General features: G+C 41.0%; 1 protein-coding gene across 1 annotated transcript in view; it reads left to right on the top strand.

Annotated features, from left to right (window-relative positions):
* The window catches only part of reln (reelin), a 135,069-nt gene that overhangs the window by 61,499 nt on the left and 54,365 nt on the right, over positions 1–19,205 (top strand). Inside the window, exons 10-28 of the mRNA XM_079447181.1 lie at positions 56–296; positions 2,189–2,334; positions 2,605–2,756; positions 3,799–3,914; positions 4,086–4,294; positions 4,756–4,884; positions 4,971–5,080; positions 5,231–5,297; positions 5,409–5,642; positions 6,207–6,368; positions 6,533–6,769; positions 7,459–7,651; positions 7,982–8,094; positions 8,453–8,590; positions 9,716–9,902; positions 14,050–14,255; positions 17,262–17,433; positions 17,521–17,727; positions 18,886–19,121. Coding sequence (XP_079303307.1) covers positions 56–296; positions 2,189–2,334; positions 2,605–2,756; positions 3,799–3,914; positions 4,086–4,294; positions 4,756–4,884; positions 4,971–5,080; positions 5,231–5,297; positions 5,409–5,642; positions 6,207–6,368; positions 6,533–6,769; positions 7,459–7,651; positions 7,982–8,094; positions 8,453–8,590; positions 9,716–9,902; positions 14,050–14,255; positions 17,262–17,433; positions 17,521–17,727; positions 18,886–19,121 — 3,255 coding nt within the window. The remainder of the gene's footprint in view (positions 1–55; positions 297–2,188; positions 2,335–2,604; positions 2,757–3,798; positions 3,915–4,085; positions 4,295–4,755; positions 4,885–4,970; positions 5,081–5,230; positions 5,298–5,408; positions 5,643–6,206; positions 6,369–6,532; positions 6,770–7,458; positions 7,652–7,981; positions 8,095–8,452; positions 8,591–9,715; positions 9,903–14,049; positions 14,256–17,261; positions 17,434–17,520; positions 17,728–18,885; positions 19,122–19,205) is intronic.

Here is a 19,205-nt window from a genome sequence, read left to right as displayed (position 1 = left end):
GAGCACTTATATGTTCAGTTCTCCATTGTTTTATTATTTGCATTGGGTCTCGCAGGGCTCCTACTAACAGCAGCACAGTGGTCCATCTCCTGCCATTGCCTCCAGGCTGTAAAGGGGAGGCCATTCATCTGCGCTGGAGCCAGGAGCCACCCGTGGGGCCCGATGGTTATGAGTCCTGCTGGGGCCTCGATAACATACTGGTGCTAAACACGGCCAACCGGCCCCCGCTGCTGGAGGACAGCCTGGACCCTCTGGACACAGCCAACTGGCTCTTCTTCCCTGGAGCCACAGTAAAGGTACATGACCAAATAGTGTCATCCAGCAAACTAGAAACCATCCCATGTGAAGAAGCTCAAAACGAGTGCTTATTATGAAAATAATGTACTTTGCAATAATACACTAAAGTGTGAACTGAATGTAATGTTTTCTGATGCTTAATTGCATATTAACTGCAATAAAACCAAAATGTGTTATAGACTTCATTTCATTAGCTGAACTTTAGAGTGCCTTTTGACCCACATAAGTAGGACTTCAGTACATCTTTATATATAATTTCATAATTACTTCTATTGTCTTTGAAGTATGGTTAAAGTTACTGCTGAATGGGCTGACAAGCATTTATGATAAACTAAAATATACTTTAATTTAAATTCTATTCAAACTTGACGTATTTAAATATCTTTAATTACACATTTACAATTTAGTTCATTTAAAATATATGAACTGTAAATCTTGAATAACACACTACAGTTAAAATTATAATCTAGTACTTTACATGCGCTTTAGGATGTTAGTCGACGCATCAAATTAAGTGAACTTCTTTAAAACACAAAACACGATGATTAAAACATAATGGTTTAAAATGTACTTTAAAGTGAAATGTTTAACTTGAAAAGTGTGTTAAGAAATTAATTCATTAAAGTGTTTCTCTTTAAGTCACTTTAATGGCCTTTTAATTCATTGATATTATATTGTCTGCCAGAACCATTTAAAAAAATATACTTTTTAAATTTGAACACTACAAGCGCACATTCAGTACAATCAAGCACACTTCTTTTTCATGAGGTATGACTTATGAATGCTTTCATTGCAGAGTTCAGTTCATGGTTTAATGTCACAAAGTGAAGCGCTAATATGACGGGTCAGAACATGTGATCAGTGTTGGGAAGGTTACTTTGGAAATGTACAGATTACAAATTACCCTATTTAAAATGTAATAAGTAATGTAATTATTTCAATAACAATTTCAACCAAACACACTTCAATCAGTTCGGATGTAGCACAGTGCTCATTCAAAAATGCACAGCTAAACAGATTTACATGTGGCTAATGTTTTAGCACATCTGATCTCTTCTGGAAGCTGGTTCCAGCTGCGGGCCGCATAATAGCTAAAAGCAGACTCCCCTTGTTTTATGTGAACCCTTGGTGTTTCTAACTGACCGGTGGCCGGTGAGGAGACCATTACAGTAATCCACCCTGCTGGTGATAAAGGCATGAACAAGTTTCTCCAAGTCTTGACTGGAAACAAAACATCTAATAAAACAAAAAATAGTTTAGTAGCTATGCTGTTTTTGAAATAAAATCTTTGCATAGCTAAGACAGGAAACACATGCTAACAATGCTTTGGAAAAAACAGTTAATCTTAAAAAGGAAATAAATAGGAAATAAACCCAAATAGGAAATAAAACAGTTATCTAATAAGCATGTATCCTGTTCTGTGTCCTAAACTCCTGAAACAATGGTGTCTAATATTTTAGAGCAGTCAATGCAATTTATGAAAGAAATCAATTACATCTGTATGTGCATGATAATGTTCAGATTTTGTAACTGTTAACATTTTCCTAAGTAACTGTAATTTAATTACACATTTTTTTACTCAGTAACTGTAACAAATTACAGTTACATTTATTTAGTAATTAAATTACGTAATTCCATTACATGTAACTAGTTACTCCCCAACACTGGTCAGAACACAAGGCCGCAGCTTTGACAGGGTCATTATTTACAGCAGCCCAGCGAATGTTTACCATCCCACACTAGCAAACAGGTCTGTTCCCCATAAATGACCCATGGCAGAGGCTGTCGTTAATGTCTTCTCCATCTGCCCTGTATTCATGCAACATGGAGATTTCAGTTTTGTCAGAAACACCTGTAGAACCATAATGCTTCCTCTCAAATCATTCGACAGCACGCTTGTCAGTCAGAGGGAAACTCTTTGTACTTTCATGGTGGAGAGGGATTCGAGCACAGCTTCGCCTCCACGCGAGACGTGGACCTGCACCGTGAAGAGGGACGCAGCTACTGGGAGGAAGACTTTGAGAGTCCACTGAGTGGGTGCGTCTTACAACTGCCAGCAGATAAGATTAGGATTCGTGCTAGTGGGAGGGCTTTTTTGAAATAGTATTTTAACAGTATTTAGGTCAGTCAGTAGACTAACATACTGGTGATATATTGAGGTGTTGACAATTCAGTTTTGATATCTTGCAACTCTCAAGACAAATTTGATCTTCAAAAGCAAACATCTGCATTACTAACAGGTGTATCAGATGCTGTTAAGTAAGTGTAGGAACAGTTTCTTGAAGAACTGCTGTGTGTGACCTGTAGATGGGAGGTTGATGGAGCAGTGTATGGAGTTCAGTGTGGAGAGGTGGAGTCTGGATCTGCATTCGTCTTTCTCAAAGATGGACAGAGGAAGGTGTGCACACCGTACATCAACACCACTGCCTACGGAAGCCTGCGCTTCCACTTCACCATGGGTATGACTTATACTTTTACATGCACATTATGTTGACACTGACGTATGTTCATTGTATGATCTCTGTGTTCAGTGTCTGATCTCTGTTTTCAGTGTCTGATCCCTGTGTTCAGTGTTTGATCCCTGTGTGTTCAGTGTCTGATCTGTATTCATTGTCTGATCTGTGTTCGGTGCCTGATCTCTGTGTTCAGTGTCTGATCTCTGTATTCATTGTCTGATCTGTATTCATTGTCTGATCTGTGTTCGGTGCCTGATCTCTGTGTTCATTGTCTGATCTGTGTTCAGTGCCTGATCTCTGTGTTCAGTGTCTGATCTGTGTGTTTTCAGTGTCTGATCCCTGTGTGTTCAGTGTCTGATCTCTGTGTTCATTGACTGATCTCTGTGTTTTCAGTGTCTGATCTGTTTTTTTTTTAGTGTTGGATCTCTGTGTGTTCAGTGTCTGATCCCTGTGTGTTCAGTGTCTGATCCCTGTGCGTTCAGTGTCTGATCCCTGTGCGTTCAGTGTCTGATCCCTGTGTGTTCAGTGTCTGATCCCTGTGTGTTCAGTGTCTGATCCCTGTGTGTTCAGTGTCTGATCTCTGTGTTCAGTGTCTGATCCCTGTGTGTTCAGTGTCTGATCCCTCTGTGTTCAGTGTCTGATCTCTGTGTTCAGTGTCTGATCCCTGTGTGTTCAGTGTCTGATCCCTGTGTGTTCAGTGTCTGATCCCTGTGTCTTCAGTGTCTGATCTCTGTGTTCAGTGTCTGATCCCTGTGTGTTCAGTGTCTGATCCCTGTGTGTTCAGTGTCTGATCTCTGTGTTCAGTGTCTGATCCCTGTGTGTTCAGTGTCTGATCCCTGTGTGTTCAGTGTCTGATCCCTGTGTGTTCAGTGTCTGATCCCTGTGCGTTCAGTGTCTGATCTCTGTGTTCAGTGTCTGATTTCTGTGTGTTTTCAGTTTCTGATCTGTGTTCAGTGTCTGATATCTGTGTGTTAAGTGTCTGATCTCTGTGTGTTCAGTGTCTGATCTCTGTGTTTTCAGTCTCTGATCTCTGTGTTCACTGCAGGGGGTGGAGACTGCGATCCTGGAGAATCCAACAAGAATAATGTGGTCTTGTTTGGTCGTTCAGAGGGCAGGAAAGATCCCGTGCTTCTGGACATACTTCCATACTCAGCCTACAGGGTAGAAACCTAGTAAAGTCTATAGTCAGATTTAGGTTACATAATCATTTTCAACAATTGACATGTTCTGTTCAGAATCTATCATTCATCTATTTCTCGTATTTCTTTTATGATTTACTGTGTCATGTTCCCATCTGTATACACCTTGATATCTCATGGCTTTCTCTTCCAGACACCTACAGTCGTCTCAGTTGGTTTGCCGACAGAACTTCAGACTCCAGCCACTCAGTTTTGTCTAGAGCAGAAGTTTCATGGTGGAGCGAACCGTCATGTTTGGGCTGTGGACTTCCTGCAGCTGCTTCCGGTGCTGCCTGGAGCAAACACTCACCTGGTGCAGTTCTCAATCAACCTCGGGTGTGGAGCATATCAGCCGGCCAACAGGTGATCAGATCAGAAAACAGTGATAACCGAAAAATGATCACTTACTCACCCTCATGTCATTCAAACCTGTATGACTTCTTTCTTCTGTTGCTCATAAAATAAGACATTTTGAAGAACACTGAGGTCCAAACAACAGTGGACAAAACAACACTGAGATATCTTTCAAAACATCATCTTTTGTGTTTGCAATTATATTTGGGAAAGTCAATTGATGTCAATAGAATAGAATAGAATAGAATAGAATAGACTTTCTATTGCCACAAGAACCGCAGGAATGGTCGAAGTTGTAATTTGTGTATCTTTGTGTTTGTATGCAGCGGTGATAGTATTTATAGTTCAGAAACAGTAGCCAGTACAGATACAGAAGAAGACAAGATTCAGAACATGGACTGTTTAAAATTGAATTGAATTAAAGATTGGTGTCGTCTCTTCTTTTGTTCCTACATATGTGAATCTCACAGCGTCAAACTGGAGTTCTCAACCAATCACGGTCGCTCCTGGTCTCTCCTGCACACCGAGTGTCTTCCTGAACTGTGTGCCGGATCACATCTACCTCACAGCAGCATCTACTCCTCAGAGAACTACAGCGGGTCAGTCACTGCATCTGTCGGACGATTTCATAAATCCGTGTTGTGTGTTCTGTTAACAGTGTGGTTTTATCTCTGTGTTCCTGTAGTTGGACGAGGATCACGATTCCTCTGCCCAATGCCGCGCTCACAGACAGCACTCGCTTCCGCTGGAGACAGACTGCTGTGGGAAGCAGCAACATGTGGGCGATTGACAACGGTAAGAGCCGTTCATTCAACATACAGGTCATATTTACTGATAGATGTTGACACATTGTAGACAAACCCACGGAGCGTGATCAGCAGATTAGACAGTGATTTTGAGCCAATAAATCATGATCAGGATCGATGATTATGGTTGTTGTTCCAGTGTATATCGGGCCGTCCTGTTTGCGTTTCTGCTCCGGTAGAGGACACTGTTCACGCACGGGCTGCAAGTATGAACGTCTTTCAGTCAGAACTGCAGTGAAACACACTTTACATTGTGAAAACAGCAACATCTTACTAGTTCTGGAATTTATTTTATTTTTTTTCTCGTATTTCTTTAGGTGTGACCCTGGTTTCAGCGGTCCGGCATGTGAGCTGGCGTCTCAGACCTTCCCTGCGTTTCTGTCCGAGAGTTTCTCCAGCGTGAGGCTGTCGTCCTATCACAGCTTCTCTTCACTGCGGGGGGCAGAGGTTAGCTTCGCCTGTGGGGTTTTGGCCAGTGGAAAAGCCCTGGTCTTCAACAGAGACAGTAGAAGACACATTGTTACGACCCCCCTGGACAGTTCACAGGCCAGGTACACACACACACACACACACACACACACACACACACACACACACACACACGTTATTATGTTTTATGGGGACTCTCCATAGGCGTAATGGTGTTTCTACTGTACAAACTCTATTTTCAATCCCCTTATCCTTACCCTACCTCTAAACCTCTCACACAAAACTACAGGCATTTTTACACTCTTAATAAAACATTGTTTAGTATACTTTTAGAGCTATTTTAATTGAGGATTTAGGAAATGTCCTCATAAAACACGTTTATGTTGTTATACCAGTGTAATACCCATGTCATTACACAAATTTGTGTCCTCATAAATCACATAAACATGCACACATATATGTGCCATTGCTCCAGCTGACTGTTTGACTCAGACATTTGCACTTTATTGAGGTCTTTTGGTATTAGAAGTGTAAGAGAGCATCAACGATCGTCATTCTTTCATTTTGATCACTTTTTATTTATCACAAGTCAGAAAGGTGCTATTGTTCCTATTCGTGTCACCTTGACTCCTCTGATAGCATTACTTCAAAATGAGCCCCAGTTCTTGTTTCTTTCTCTTCTGCAGGTATCTTCAGTTCACTCTGAGGCTGGGCAGTCGCAGCACGTCGAGCTCCTGTCCCGCTCCAGACCAGCCGGGTGAAGGAGTGCTGCTGCATTACTCTTCAGATAATGGCATCACCTGGACGCTGCTGCAGCATTACTCTTATCAGGGCTTCCATGAGCCCAGGTACTCCGTCCTGAACACACACACCACTGCTAGACTTTACTGTGGTCATGTGGAGCAGCATGGCATGTCTTCTACTGCAATGTGTCAAGCACATAAGTTAATATATGTTGTGTGATCAGCTTGTCTGTTATTGTTGATGGTTAGATTGAATTGACTCTTTCTAGGATCGTTTCTGTGGAGCTTCCTCCTGGGGCCCGTAAATTCGGGGTCCAGTTCCGCTGGTGGCAGCCGTACCACTCGGGCCGTGGGCAGGATGTCTGGGCTCTGGATGAGATCAGCATGACCTCCATCCTCTTCAACATCATTAGCCTGGACTTCAGTAACGTGTTAGACGTGACTCAGAGCCTGGGCTTCTATCTGGGGAACGTGCAGCCATACTGCCAACATGACTGGACCCTCAGGTACCTGCCTCATGTTCACCATTCATTATTAGTTAAGACTTCAATCAGCAGCCATTGAAGCATCAATGTGAAATATAAGCATTACTGACATCTCCGTACAGAGACAGAAGAACTATATCATGATGTCTGTCCTTACGGTGGTTGAAAGTGACTGGTGACGAGTTTTTTGAGATTAAACAGGGAGCTTCATGACGCTTTATATTTATGATGCTTAACGAAGTTAACCATATGAACATCAGGTAACAAACCCTAACCGATTGATCGAATGAACATCACTGCATTTGTGCTTCACTCCTTTCATGATTTTTCTGGGATTTAAGGATTTGGAGAACATCTAATCCATACTATAAAAGCTACTCTTATGGAACTGAATGATCTTTTAATGTAAAGTAAAAAAATTCTAATTAATATTCATGAGTTCAGATATCACAACCCACCCAACTACAGTCGTACTTGACACCAGCTCTCCAAGAACAAAAAAGCACAAAAAGAACTGCTTCAGATCCCGAAGTTCGTCACCATTTGCCAGACCAGCAAAGAGACACAAAATTGCTTTCGTATTCAATGAAAAAACAAACAGAATATTTCTGCAATTAATAATTCATTGAAATCCAAACCGCATCAGCGTTTCCCTTCAGGTGCCGTCTGAAATGAAAGTGTAAACCACAATTATGTAAATATTTGCTCAGTTTTTCAGGCGATCACGGCTCAGCCTCCAGTATCCGCTATGTGGAAACACAATCCATGCAGATCGGCGCATCCTACATGATCCAGTTCTCGCTGGTCATGGGCTGCGGACGGGAACCTTCTCCTCACATCGACACTCAGGTCCGGCTGGAGTTCTCCACCAATCACGGCTTGACTTGGCATCTCGTCAAAGAGGTGAGAAAACCAAAATATTCTCTAATGTGTCTTGTTTTCAAGAGAAAAGTACCTAAATGCACCATAGTGTTACCATGTGTTTGGAGTATGATGTAAATACCATGCTAATGATTGAGGACCACGGTATGCATTCAAGTACTGACAGTATCACCATCTGATACTGCCTCTGGGTCTTCACTCAGAAACCTCATCACTTTTTGTAAGGATTGTAGAAGCAATCTAAAGCACTGCACATTCACAGTCAGATTATAGATGATTTCTTGTGTTGTAATTCCTCTTTAGTCTCCACTGTGAGGTTTACTTCTGTTTCTGGTGGTTTATGGGTAATAGGCCTGTCTCCCCGGCATGCCCAGCTGCTCTGAGTTCACTGCGTCCAGCGTCTACCATCCGTCTGAGTTCACAGACTGGAGACGCATCACACTTCCACTGCCATACAAAACCTGGTGAGACACAAACGCTGCACACAGATTCACCGACTGCAGTGCTCTGGGCCCTCCTGTGCTACAGGAGCAAGACAAATGTTACTTTATTTTTAAAAGTGAATATGTATACATTTGACTCCTTTTATAACTAGAATACTACTTCCATAAAGAGATGTTTAAAGTCTTATATTATATTACAAACAATGCATGGCAAATATTTAAAGAGGATAAACACCAAAGGCATTTTCCCATGACCTGTTTTGCTCATATTTATGGCAGTATTTCTGGAAATGGTCGTATTTTACCAGTGTCCGTGCATCTTCATAGACTGCTATGCATTTGCAGTGTTTTCTGGTTTCATACTGTTTTCTGGCTGTAGGTCGAGTGCGACGCGCTTCCGATGGATCCAGAGTTACTATCAGGAGCAGGACGAGTGGGCTCTGGATGACATTTACATCGGGCAGCAGTGTCCTCAGATGTGCCGTGGACACGGATGGTGTGACCACGGTCACTGCAGGTCAGTCGCTGTCACTTACTGTCACTCAGAAAGGACTGATTCACATTTTCAAACTTTTGATCATATATTTCTGTTTCATTTTCCATTTGAAACATCAAAAAATCTTAGAAACAATAATTTACTGAAGAAGCAGAATGTTTAAAAAAAATTAAGACTTATTTTCACAGACTGTATTTTAATGAGTTCTATTGTCTGACTGCACAGTTTTTTTCACTTGCTTTAATTATAAACAAATTAAAAATCTGTAATGTGCAGTAAGACACTTGTATTAATAACATCCAATCTCTTAAAACAAATCTGAATATCTTATGCAGTGTTGAGTGAATATTTTCTTGTTTGTGGGATTTTTTTGTCCGGACAACAATTCAGAACAAACTGCTTTATTACCGCACGTAAATGACATGAGCTGATGCGACTCAAATGACCTTTCATTTCATTTCAAACTGTAAATGTAAAGCATGGGTGTGTGTTTCACAAAAGAACTGTGAGGAGTGCTCACAGCCTAAAAGTAAAGATTACTGATGACTATTTTCATTTTTGTAAATGCTATTAGGCATTAAATGAACAGTTTGTTTGTTTTTTGCTTATCACTTTTGATAGATTTCAACTTAATTCTGCATTTTATCATCACATTAAATGTATATTTTAATTTACATTTTTATTTTACATATTCATTAAAACATTATTTAGTATTTATCATTATTTAGAATCCTTTAGAGAATCCCTATAGTGATAAGAGAAAACATGAATATTTGTGAATATGTCCTGATATGTAGTGCTTTAGTCAGTAATTTTAGTGCTATTGGTTGAAAAATATTTATGATGGAGCACATATAGTTAGATATACTAGATAAAATGACAGTGGTGCTAGTAACAGTGCAGCATTTATGTGAGGTTTTAGCTAATTAATATGGAATCATTTAGTGTTTTATGTGATGCATTCCACTTTTATATTCTTTTGTCAAATTGATTCTTACGGTGGATGATCACCTTCATGGGCGGCTCAGGTTCAGATATGTGTGACGGCTCAAGGCAAGCGGGGATGATTTGTTGGGTCACTGCGTCTAACGGCTGCTCGTGAATCAGCCGCTGGAGATGAAAGGTCATGCGTTTGCTCTGTTCCAGGTGTGATGAAGGCTTCGCCAGCTCAGACTGCCAGCCGCTCAACACTCTGGCCTCCAGTGTGCTCTCAGACTTCGAGTCCCAGGAGACCCTGATGTCAGCGTGGCAGGAGGTGACCGGAGGCGAGATCGTGCCGCCCGACCAGGGCTGTGGGGTGGTTTCCTCCGGGTCCTCTCTGTATTTCAGTAAGGTACAATAACAGCCATGATGCACAGTTACAGCTGGACTCTTTCTGCTTGTTTTGCTTCTCCAAGTCTCCCTTTTGTAAAGGAAAAATGTAAAGGATTTTTGCTCAACTTTATTTAGTTTTCTGATAAGGCAAACACTTCAACAAATGTGAGGCACAGTACAAACAACACTACAGTACATCTGTGTCCCTGCAGCACAAAAGCAGTCATCAGTAACAGGTATATTTGTAGCAATAGCCAACAATACATTGTTTGGCTCAAAATTATACATTTCTCTTTTATGCCAAAAATCATTAGGATATTAAGATCATGTTCCATGAAGATATTTTGTAAATTTCTAACCATAAATATTTCAAAACTTAATTTTTGATTAGTAATATGCATTGCTAAGAACTTTTTCAACTCTTTCATTGCTAAGATTTTCTCAATATTTAGATTTTTTTCCTCCCTCGGATTCCAGATTTTCAAATAGTTGTATCTCAGACAAATATTGTCCTATCATAACAAACCATACATCAATGGAAAGATCATTTACTCAGCTTTTCAACTTATGACTGGTTTTGTGGTCCAGGGTCACATTTAAACATACAGAAAAAAGTAGACACAAAATAATGTAAAAGATATCAAAGATAAATATCCCTGAATATATGGGATATGTGGGAAGTCGTGGCCTAATGGTTAGAGAGTCGGACTCGTAATCGAAAGGTTGCGGGTTCGAGTCCCCGGCCGGCAGGGATTGTAGGTGGAGGGAGTGAATGTGCAGCGCTCTCTCCACCCTCAATACCACGACTGAGGTGCCCTTGAGCAAGGCACCGAACCCCAAATTGCTCCCCGGGCGCCGCAGCATGGCTGCCCACTGCTCCGGGTGTGTGTTCACGGTGTGTGTGTGTGTGTGTGCATTTGTTCACTACTCACTGCTGTGTGTGTGCACTTGGATGGGTTAAACGCAGAGCACCAATTTCGAGTATGGGTCACCATACTTGACAAAAAAAAAAAAAAAAAAAAAAAAATATGAATCCCTAGAATGAGTGAAAGTGAATGAATGAATTAATGAATGAATGAATGAAAATGTCACAAAAATATGATAGTGCATAAAACCACACTGTAAAAAAAAAAAAAAAAAAACTGTAAAAACAAAATGGTAAAAAGCCTGGCAGCAGGGCTTCCAGACATATTCCGTTAAATTACAGAAAATAACCATTTCACAAAATTACAAGCAAAAACAGTAAAAATAACCAACTTTCAGGTTAATCGCTATAAATTTAAGGTTTTAACAAGTTATTTTATAAAACTGCTCTTTTAAAGTTCAGTTTTTCCATGTACAATAACTAAGAAATAATTTATAAAAATGCAGTAAACACGTTTAAAAATCAAATAAAAAAAATGCTTGTATATTTACAGGATTAATCCTTCTTTTTACAGAAACAATCTCACAACTTCAACCAATCTCTGTAAATTAAAAGTTATTTAGAAGTTATTTTATGTCTACCTAGAATAATTTAGTTAAAATACAGATATTATTAACTACAAAAACCAAGAAATGTTGTATAAAAATGTAGTAAATTTGTAATACAAAGACAGATGTCTGTAGATATACATTTGAATTGTTCATTTTCCAGAAATATTAAAGTTTAAAATGTTTAGACAGTAGAGAAGTGAGCATAGTTACTTAGAAATATGTAACAAATAAACAAATAGCAACATTGTCAGCCAATTTCTGTAAAATGAACAATGTATTTTGTACCTATTAAAAGGAACCTGCACATTCACAGTATTAGTCATTGTACAGAAGCATTGTATGTCAAGTTAAATGAATAAAAAAAAATGACAGGAAATACATTTAGTACATAATTTAGAACATACAAAAATACCTACATTAAAAGGCAATTGCTGTATACCTTTGTACATTTACAATGACACTTTATCCGAAGCAACATACAAAGTACCAGTTAGTCTAACACAGTAGACATATCAGGGGTTTTTTTATAATCTGAAAGAGTTAGTATTAAAGGGATAGCTCACCAAAAAAAGAAAATTTCCCTATGATTTACTCTCCCTCAAGCCATCCTCGGTGTGCAGTATATGACTTTCTTCTTTCAGATGAACACAATCCAAGTTATATCAATAAACATCCTGGCTCTTCCAGGCTTTGTAATGGCAGTGAATGGCTGCCATGAGTTTGAAGCTCACAAAAGGGCATCCATCCTTCATAAACATACTCCATATGGCTCCAGGGGTTAATAAAGGCGAAGCATATTTTACACTTTATAAAGTAAAAAAACACTACGTCATGACATACAAAGCTACATCGAGCAAGTTATGCTTAAGTCAAATCTGTATGGCTGTTTGACCTGAAAGTTAGTTATTTTACTTTATAAAGTGTAAAATATGCTTTGCTTCAGAGGGCCTTTAAAAAACCCACTGGAGCCATGTTGAGTACGTTTACGTATGGATGCACTTTTTTGAGCTTCAATGTCATGACAGCCATTTATTGCCATTATAAAGCCTGGAAGAGCCCAGATGCTTATTGATATAACTCCGATTGTGTTTGTCTGAAAGAAGAAAGTCATATACACATAAGATGGCTTTGTGGGGTCATTTTCATTTTTGGGTGATCTATCCCTTTAATGGGTCAAGTGTTCATTTTTAGCCATTTCTTGAAAATTGGCAGAGTTAGGCAACAGCAACAAACGGTAAAAGTATAGGTCTGTGAAAGTGAATTTATACCTCTTTGGGATGTGATGTAAGCGGCCACTAGCAACCAAAGCAAAGTGATGAGGTGAGTGACGTGCACTCTCTTCAGCTCGTTAAACACCACTCTCAGTGCCACATGCTGGATTAGTTGCAAAGGCTTGATAGTACATGCTGGAAGATCTGCCAAGAGAGCAGTACAATAGTCCAGTCTGGAGAGAACAAGAGCTTGGACAAGGAGTTCTGTAGCATACCCCGTAAGGAAGGGTCTGATCTTCCTAATGTTGTTCAGGGCAAATCTGCAGGATCGGGCCAGTGCAATGTGGTCAGTGAAGTTTATATGTGTCAACTGTAACATTAAGGTTGGGTTGACTGAAAACCTGCGCAATTCTGTCTTGGCCAGGTTGAGTTGATGGTCATTCAACATCCAGCAAGACATTTCTGTCCAGGAGACAGAGATGCAAGCAGCATCCATCGGAACATCCAGCTGGAATGAAAGAGAGAGATGTCAAGTCAAGTCAGCTTTATTTATATGGTGCTTTTAATAATACAGATTGTGTCAAAGCACTTAACAGTATCAAATTGGAGGATAGAGTGTCAGTAATGTATAAAAATAAGATTAAACACTCAATTTTCAGTTAAAGGCATTTCATTATTGAATTCAGAGATGTCCTTGTCTAGCTCAGTTTAGTTTAAATAGTATCTGCGAGACCAATTGGTGATAATCGCTAGAAATGAAGTGTCCCCAGCTGAGCAAACCAGAGGCGACAGCGGCAAAGAACCAGAACTCCCTCTGAGACAGAATGGAGAAAAACCCTGGGAGAAACCAGGCTCAGTCGGGGGGGCAGTTCTCCTCTGGCCAGGATATTATTGTTTATTTATTGTTTACTTATTGTTTTAATTAAACTTTTAAATGTATAAATGTATTTATTTCTATTTCATATTGTTGCAATTTCTAACAATAATAGTATTATGTAGTTAGGCATTTTATTATTTTTTAGTTATTTTCTTTTCTTTTAGTTTTAGTTTTATTGTATTTAAGTCGAGGTCTTCACTGGGGATATGTCCCCGGGCTCATCCATGTGTCCGGCCTCTGCCGATGATCAGGGAGACATCATCTCCCGGCGCCGATCCACCATCTGATCCAGACACAGACTGAGAAACAGAATAAGAAAGAAACAGACTAATATTAGCGTAGATGCCATTCTTCTTACGATGTAACGAGTACATCATGTGTTATGGGGAGTGTTCCTGGTTCCGGTTGATCTAATTAATGCAGCCTAACAATCCTTTAACGGATTTGAATAATATAAGTGTATTAGTGTGTTATGTGTAAGCCAGGTTAAAGAAATGTGTCTTTAATCTAGATTTAAACTGACAGAGTGTGTCTGCCTCCCGAACAGTATTAGGTCGCTGATATTATGTCACAGAGGCTGTGTAACTGTTGTTGGTCATCAGGCTGGGCTGCGGCAGCTGGTCAGCTGGGATCTGGACACAGAGTGGGCGGAGTTTGTGCAGTTCTACCTGCGGATGGGCGGAGATGGGGCGGCGTGTAACCAGGCCGACAGCAGAGAGGAGGGGCTTCTGCTGCAGTACAGCAACGACGGCGGAATCAGCTGGGGTCTGATCGCAGAGATGTACTTCACTGACTTCACCAAACCACGGTGAGAACACCGCAGAACAACTCAGTCAATAATGCTCTGTTTATTTAAGATTTTTATTTTAAATATGAGGAATTCCAGGATCAAACTACATGTAATACATCCAAACAATTCTTTCTCTCTTTATTTTTTGCCTGGAGTCATTTGAAAGTAAATGAGCGGGCATTACACAGCGCCCAACCACAGGTCTTTAATGCAACACAATTGGCAATAGAAAACACCTATTTAAACTAAGGATCCATTCATGCAGAACAAGTTCTGGTGTTTAAAACAGGCGTGCGATGCAGCGGAATGGAAGTAGGAATGAACTCAGGGATGTTGAGATGCTTATTTTTTCAAAGAGCAGTGCAGTCAAGTCAAGTCACCGTTATTTATATAGCTCTTTGTACGGTATGGTACGGAAAGGAAGTGTGGCGTCCCATGCTTGGAATTTGTGCTCTGCATTTAACCCATCTAAGTGCACACACACAACAGTGAGAAGTGAACAAACACACACACACACACACACACACACCTGGAGCAGTGGGCAGCCAATGCTGCGGCGCCCGGGGAGCAGTTGGGGATTCGGTGCCTTGCTCAAGGGTCTCACCTCAGTCGTGGTATTGAGAGCGCTGGACACTTACTCCCCCCACCTACAATCCCTGCCGGACTTGAGACTTGAACCTGTGACCTTCGGGTTACAAGTCCAACTCTCTATCCATTAGGCCACAATGAGATTGTGTCAAAGCAGCTTTACAGTATTAAACAGGGAAATTGTGTGCCGTTCTCCTCTGGTCAGACGAACCAGTAGTTTAATTCTAGGCTGCAACAAAGTCAGATTGTGCAGAGGACTCATCTGGTTCCTGTGGTCTTGTCCCGATGGATGTCTAGGAGACAAGGTCTTCACTGGGGCTCATCTAGTTGTCGTGGTCTCCGCTGACATTCAGGGCTGTAGAGGTCATCTCTAGGTGCTGATGCACCATCTGATCTGGATACGGACTGGATCTGGTGGCTACGGTGACCTCAGAATAAGAATGAAAGAGAGTAATATTAGCGTAGATGCCATTCTTCTTACGATGTAACAAGTACATTGTGTGTTTTGGGAAGTGTTCCCGGTTCCGGTTGACCTAATTAATGCAGCCTAACAATCCTAAAGAATTAGATGTTTTGTTTCCAGTCAAGACTTGGAGAAACTTGTTCATGCCTTTATCACCAGCAGGGTGGATTACTGTAATGGTCTCCTCACCGGCCTTCCCAAGAAGACCATTAGACAGCTGCAGCTCATCCAGAACACTGCTGCCAGGATTCTGACTAGAACCAGAAAATCTGAGCATATCACACCAGTCCTCAGGTCCTTACACTGGCTTCCAGTTACATTTAGGATTGATTTTAAAGTCACTCAATGGCCCAGGACCTAAATATATTGCAGATATACTCACTGAATATAAACCTTACAGACCAATCAGATCATTAGGATCGAGTCAGTTAGAAACACCAAGGGTTCACACAAAACCAGGGGAGTCTGCTTTTAGCTATTATGCGGCCCGCAGTTGAAACCAGCTTCCAGAAGAGATCAGATGTGCTAAAACATTAGCCACATGTAAATCTGTTTAGCTGTGCATTTTTGAATGAGCACCGTGCTACGTCCGAACTGACTGCACTGTATTTTATGTATAATCATTTTCTATTCTTAACTGTTTTAAATTCATTTTAAATCAATTTTTATATCATTTTAAAAGTTTAAGCAGAAGGTTAAAGTAAGTGCTGTGATGGTAAAGAGAATGTGGGCAAAGAAAGACAAGTGTGTTGGTTAATCAGTTGAAAGTAGGACCTCTGAGTTCTGTTTGTTTGGTTGATGATGGTAAAGTAAGTAGGGGGTGAAGTAGTGGAATAGTTAGGTGTTTTTTTTTCACTTAGTGCAGAAGAGTTTGAACAAAGCTTGAGAATGTTTGTTTTAAAATTCCTTGTTTTTATTGTTGTGATTATTATTATTATTTTTTAAATTCCTTATGACTATTTTACTTTTATGTAAAGCACTTTGAATTACCACTGTGAATGAAATGTGCTATATAAATAAACTTACCTTGCCTTGCCTAACAATCCAGCCAGGTTAAAGAAATGTGTCTTTAATCTAGATTTAAACTGACAGTGTGTCTGCTTCCCGAACAGTGTTAGGTAGATTGTTCCAGAGTTTGGGAGCTAAATAGGAAAACGATCTCCCGCCCGCAGTTGATTTTGATATTCTAGGTATTATCAAATGGCCAGAGTTTTGAGATCGCAGCGGACGTGGAGGACTATAATGCGATAAGAGCTCACTCAAATACTGAGGTGCCAAACCATTCAGGGCTTTATAGGTAATTAGCAAGATCTTAAAATGTTTATGATGTTTAATAGGGAGCCAGTGCAGTGTTGACAGAACCGGGCTAATGTGGTCATACTTCCTGGTTCTAGTAAGAACTCTAGCTGCTGCATTTTGAACCAGCTGGAGTTTGTTTATTAAACGTGCAGAGCAACCACCCAATAAAGCATTACAATAATCTAACCTTGAGGTCATGAACGCATGAATTAATGTTTCTGCATTTGACATTGAGAGCATAGGTCATAATTTAGATATATTTTTGAGCTGGAAAAATGCAGTTTTACAAATGCTAGAAACGTGGCTTTTGAAGGAGAGATTGCTATCAAATAGCACACCTAGGTTCTTAACTGATGACAAAGAATTAACAGAGCAGCCATCAAGTATTAGACAGTGATCTAGGTTATTACATGCAGAGTTTTTTGGTCCTATAAATAAGACCTCGTGTTTTTCAGAATTTAACAGTAAGAAATTACTAGTCATGCAGTCATGCAGTGGAATGCAATAACACATTCTGTGTGACCCAGCCAGATTAATGATTTAAATAGCAGCTAGTTATTTTATCTAACATCTGATATGTTTCTGTGAGTGTCACGTCCACCGTACTGCGTATTTAGCATCTTTATGCGAATGTATTCTGAGTGTTTGTGACTGTATGATGTTGTTTGTCTCAGGTTTGTTCATTATGAACTCCCTCTGGCCTCTAAAACGCCCAACACGCGTTTCCGCTGGTGGCAGCCACTGCACTCGGGCGAGGGCTACGATCAGTGGGCCATTGATGACGTGATCATCCTGTCTGAGCGAGAGAAGCACATCATCCCCATGGCTGATCCGACACTGCCTCAGGTGAGACGGACACAAGCGGATTCTGCTGCAGCGCTCGTGAAGATACGACAGAGCTCTGATTCTCCTGTGCTTCACGTCTCCCTGCAGAACTTCTACGAGAAACCGGCTTTCGATCATCCGCTCAACCAGATGAGCGTGTGGCTGATGCTGGGAAATGAAGGAATGGACAAGGACCGTAATGGGAGTTTCTGCGCTCCCACTCCCTCTGCCATAGTGTTCGGCCGATCGGACGGGGACCGGATGGCAGTGACTCGAGACCTGGCGCTCCGTCCTGGATACACACTGCAGTTCAAGGTACTGATGTAAGGCTGTGCGGAGGAATTCTTCTTTTTCACAAGTGTGAAATACTTTGTAAAGCTTTCAACTGATTAAAAAAATGCAATCACATTAATTATATAATAAACTGATTAATTAACCCAATTAATTGCAAATTTTTATAATTTTTATCATTTTGCTAAGAGAAGACCCCAAATCATCAAACACTGGCGCACAACATGACTTCATATGGAGTTTTTTTTCTGCGCTGTTTTTTAACATTGACAAATTCAAATTGACTGAATAAAGTTGAATCCATTTTCTAAATGCATGTTATAAAGGAAGGGGAAAGGGAAGTGGTGTGTGGCCAAGTATGGTGACAGTAGTGAACATACACCCGGAGCAGTGGGCAGCCAATGCTGCGGCGCCCGGGGAGCAGTTGGGGGTTTGGTGCCTTGCTCAAAGGTCTCACCTCAGTCGTGGTATTGAGGGTGGAGAGAGTGTTGGTTATTCACTCCCCCACCTACAATCCCTGCCGGACCTGAGACTCGAACCCTCGACCTTCAGGTTACAAGTCCAACTCTCTATCCATTAGGCCACGACTGCCCCGTATTATAGATCTTATTATGAACAAGCAATCCATTTTTAATTGGCCCCCATCATTTTTCATCAGAATGTCATAACTGGATCTTCTCTCTGGTGACGTGTGCAGAATTCCTCCAATCATTTAGCGCTCTTAAAGCTTATCTGCACATCTGCATACACTTTTGAGTGCCAAGCCCACCTCTCAACATCCAATCAACAACCGATGCACAGAATGTGTGTGTGTGTACCTGGTATTTATCACGTTATGGGGACCAAATGTCCCCACAAAGATAGTAATACCAGTAAATTTTGACCTTGTGGGGACATTTTTTAAGTTCCCATGAGGAAACAAGCTTATAAATTATACAGAATGTTTTTTGAAAATCTAAAAATGCAGAAAGTTTCCTGTAAGGGGTAGGTTTAGGTGTAGTGTTGGTGTAGGGCAATAGAAAATACAGTTTGTACAGTATAAACACCATTACGACTAGGCAGTGTCCCCATAAAACATGGAAACACAACACTACTCTTTTTATTTGACTTGATTGGCACATAATTTGTTTCATATTTCTGCAGTGTAGACAGCGCAGTAACTTTGTGCTGTTTCTCCTTCAGCTGAACATCGGCTGCGAGTCAGTCTTTAGTGCGTCGGCGCCCGTGCTCCTCCAGTACTCTCATGACGCGGGCCGCACATGGGCTCTGGTGCGGGAGGGCTGTTACCCAGCATCCCCTGGGGCCACAAGCTGCGAGGGCAGCGGGCGTGAACTCAGAGAGCCCACTGTGCACCACACGGGAGACTACGAGCGCTGGACCAGAATCACGGTCGTACTGCCGCGGATTGTGACCGCCAGGTAACTGGACCCTGGGACTGTTTTGAGAACGGGGTCCAAACATGGACTCATACGGTCAGAGACATGGGGATATTTCTAAAGAAC

This window comes from Barbus barbus, assembly GCF_936440315.1.
Source record: "Barbus barbus genome assembly, chromosome: 22".
Classification (NCBI taxonomy): Eukaryota; Metazoa; Chordata; class Actinopteri; order Cypriniformes; family Cyprinidae; genus Barbus; species Barbus barbus.
The sequence above is the reverse complement of the archived record's forward strand: the minus strand, read 5'-3'. Positions and strand labels throughout refer to the sequence as shown.